Source organism: Gavialis gangeticus, unplaced genomic scaffold, assembly GCF_001723915.1.
Source record: "Gavialis gangeticus isolate Ggan-Ray unplaced genomic scaffold, GavGan_comp1, whole genome shotgun sequence".
NCBI lineage: Eukaryota > Metazoa > Chordata > Crocodylia > Gavialidae > Gavialis > Gavialis gangeticus.
The window spans coordinates 12,314,120-12,315,889 of record NW_017728991.1 but is presented as its reverse complement, the minus strand read 5'-3'; the positions used below and the strand labels follow the sequence as shown (position 1 = coordinate 12,315,889).

General features: G+C 35.3%; 1 protein-coding gene across 5 annotated transcripts in view; it reads right to left on the bottom strand.

Annotated features, from left to right (window-relative positions):
* The window catches only part of MBTD1 (mbt domain containing 1), a 58,862-nt gene that overhangs the window by 25,125 nt on the left and 31,967 nt on the right, over positions 1-1,770 (bottom strand). For all 5 annotated transcript variants that reach the window (XM_019517338.1, XM_019517304.1, XM_019517319.1 and 2 more), the window contains exon 9: positions 775-1,009. In XM_019517338.1, the coding sequence (XP_019372883.1) occupies positions 775-1,009 (235 nt within the window). The remainder of the gene's footprint in view (positions 1-774; positions 1,010-1,770) is intronic.

Below are 1,770 nucleotides of genomic sequence, written 5' to 3'. Positions count from 1 at the left end.
TTTTTTTTTTTTTTCTTTTTCTTTTTTTTTTTTTAAAGCTCCCTTATTTTTAATTGGTTTCAGGGAAGGTCTGCAACCATTAAAAATATTGATCCTTTAATGTCTGAATCTGGTGCCTGAGGAAACATTTGATTTCTACTTCAATTTATAGACAAGTAACATATTGGTGACTTGTATACCTTTAAAAAGCCCATATAACATTCAAAACAGAAATGTTTGATTTTAGCTCCCACTGTCCCCTGTCACCTTCTAGCTTTCCTGCCTTCCTCCTGAAAACTTCTGCAATGCAGCTACATGCTGCAATAAAAGCAAGAAACAAACAAATAAACAAAAAAAAGATTAAGCACTTCCAAAATCTGAGATAAAAACAGAAAAAAACCCTGAATTAAACGTATGGAAGGCTTGTGTTGAACCTATTGTACTAGATGAACAGTGAGGAGGCGGCAGCTAGAGGGACAGTACTGTGTGCATTTTCAGGATGCCAGCAGGAAAAACTAGGGCTAACACTAAACTTTGTGCACAGAAGCAATATATTTCCTGCAGTTTATTTATATAAACTCCTAGAAAATGACTTGCAGTTGCTTCTTGAATAAAACTTACTCCAGCTTTTGCAAGATGGAATGAAACACTAAAAGCAGTTTTTGAGGATCATTAATTGAGAGTTAGAAATCACTTCAGCTAGGATGGTTCTTTCCGCTAAATAATAAAATGAACAATATCCCTCAAGTAAGCCTCTATATGCAAGCAATAATGTTCGAAACAGAGCACACTTACCAGATCTTTTGAATCGATGCCCTATACTTCGGGACCAACCAATATGATGAATGAGTGGGCTGTACATATGGCACCAGAAATCATCAGTTTTGTCTTCACTTTCTTCATACACCAGTCGTAATCGTCCTCCAATTACACTGTCTACAATTGCTACCCGCGTTCGACAAAGATGCGTTTTGTCAACAACTTCTACTCTCATGGAAGGTTTGAAGGGATACTGCATACTTTCCGATACCTAAAAAGAAAAAAGCATTCTGTAAAAAATAAGTTTTACCTTTGCTTAGTCATCTCTCTCGTGCCATTAAAGCAGCTTCCGCTTAATTTAGTCATTGATTTACCTATTTACGTATATAAACCATCACAAATCTTTTATCCCAGCTTTGCCAGGATAATGTAGTTATGGCAAGATCCCCACACATCAAACCATCCACAAAACAATTCACCAGAAATAACCTAAAATGGTGCGACCAGATCACATAAGACTCTGAATCCAACTCTTTCTCTTACTCAAGTGAACAGAATATTTCTACTGACTTGAAAAGGAGTTTGCTTGGTTTGGAGTAACTGATAAAACTACCTCATCATGTAATAATCAATGAAAGTAAAAACAGCGTCTGTTCATTTTTGCCACGTACCCCAGATGCCAGGATTTAAAATATTACAGATCTTCTTCTAAGAACAAACGCACAAAACTACACCCTTGGGTTGTCACTGCTGAATCTATTTAAAGCTGGCCATTCATCAACATGTCTTACCAACTGAAGTGGTATACGTAATAGCATATGTCTCTAGGAACAGAAGAGGAAGGGATATAAATCTACATTTTGGTTTTTAAAAATGCCTAAGTGTGCAATGGTCATTAGCTACTTCCATGACAACCTTCACCTGCAGAAATTTTTTGACAAGTGTCAATTTAATTTTGTTTCCAATTATTCATCTCTAAGTAAGAATAAAGTTATATATATATCTATATATATATATATATATATATATATA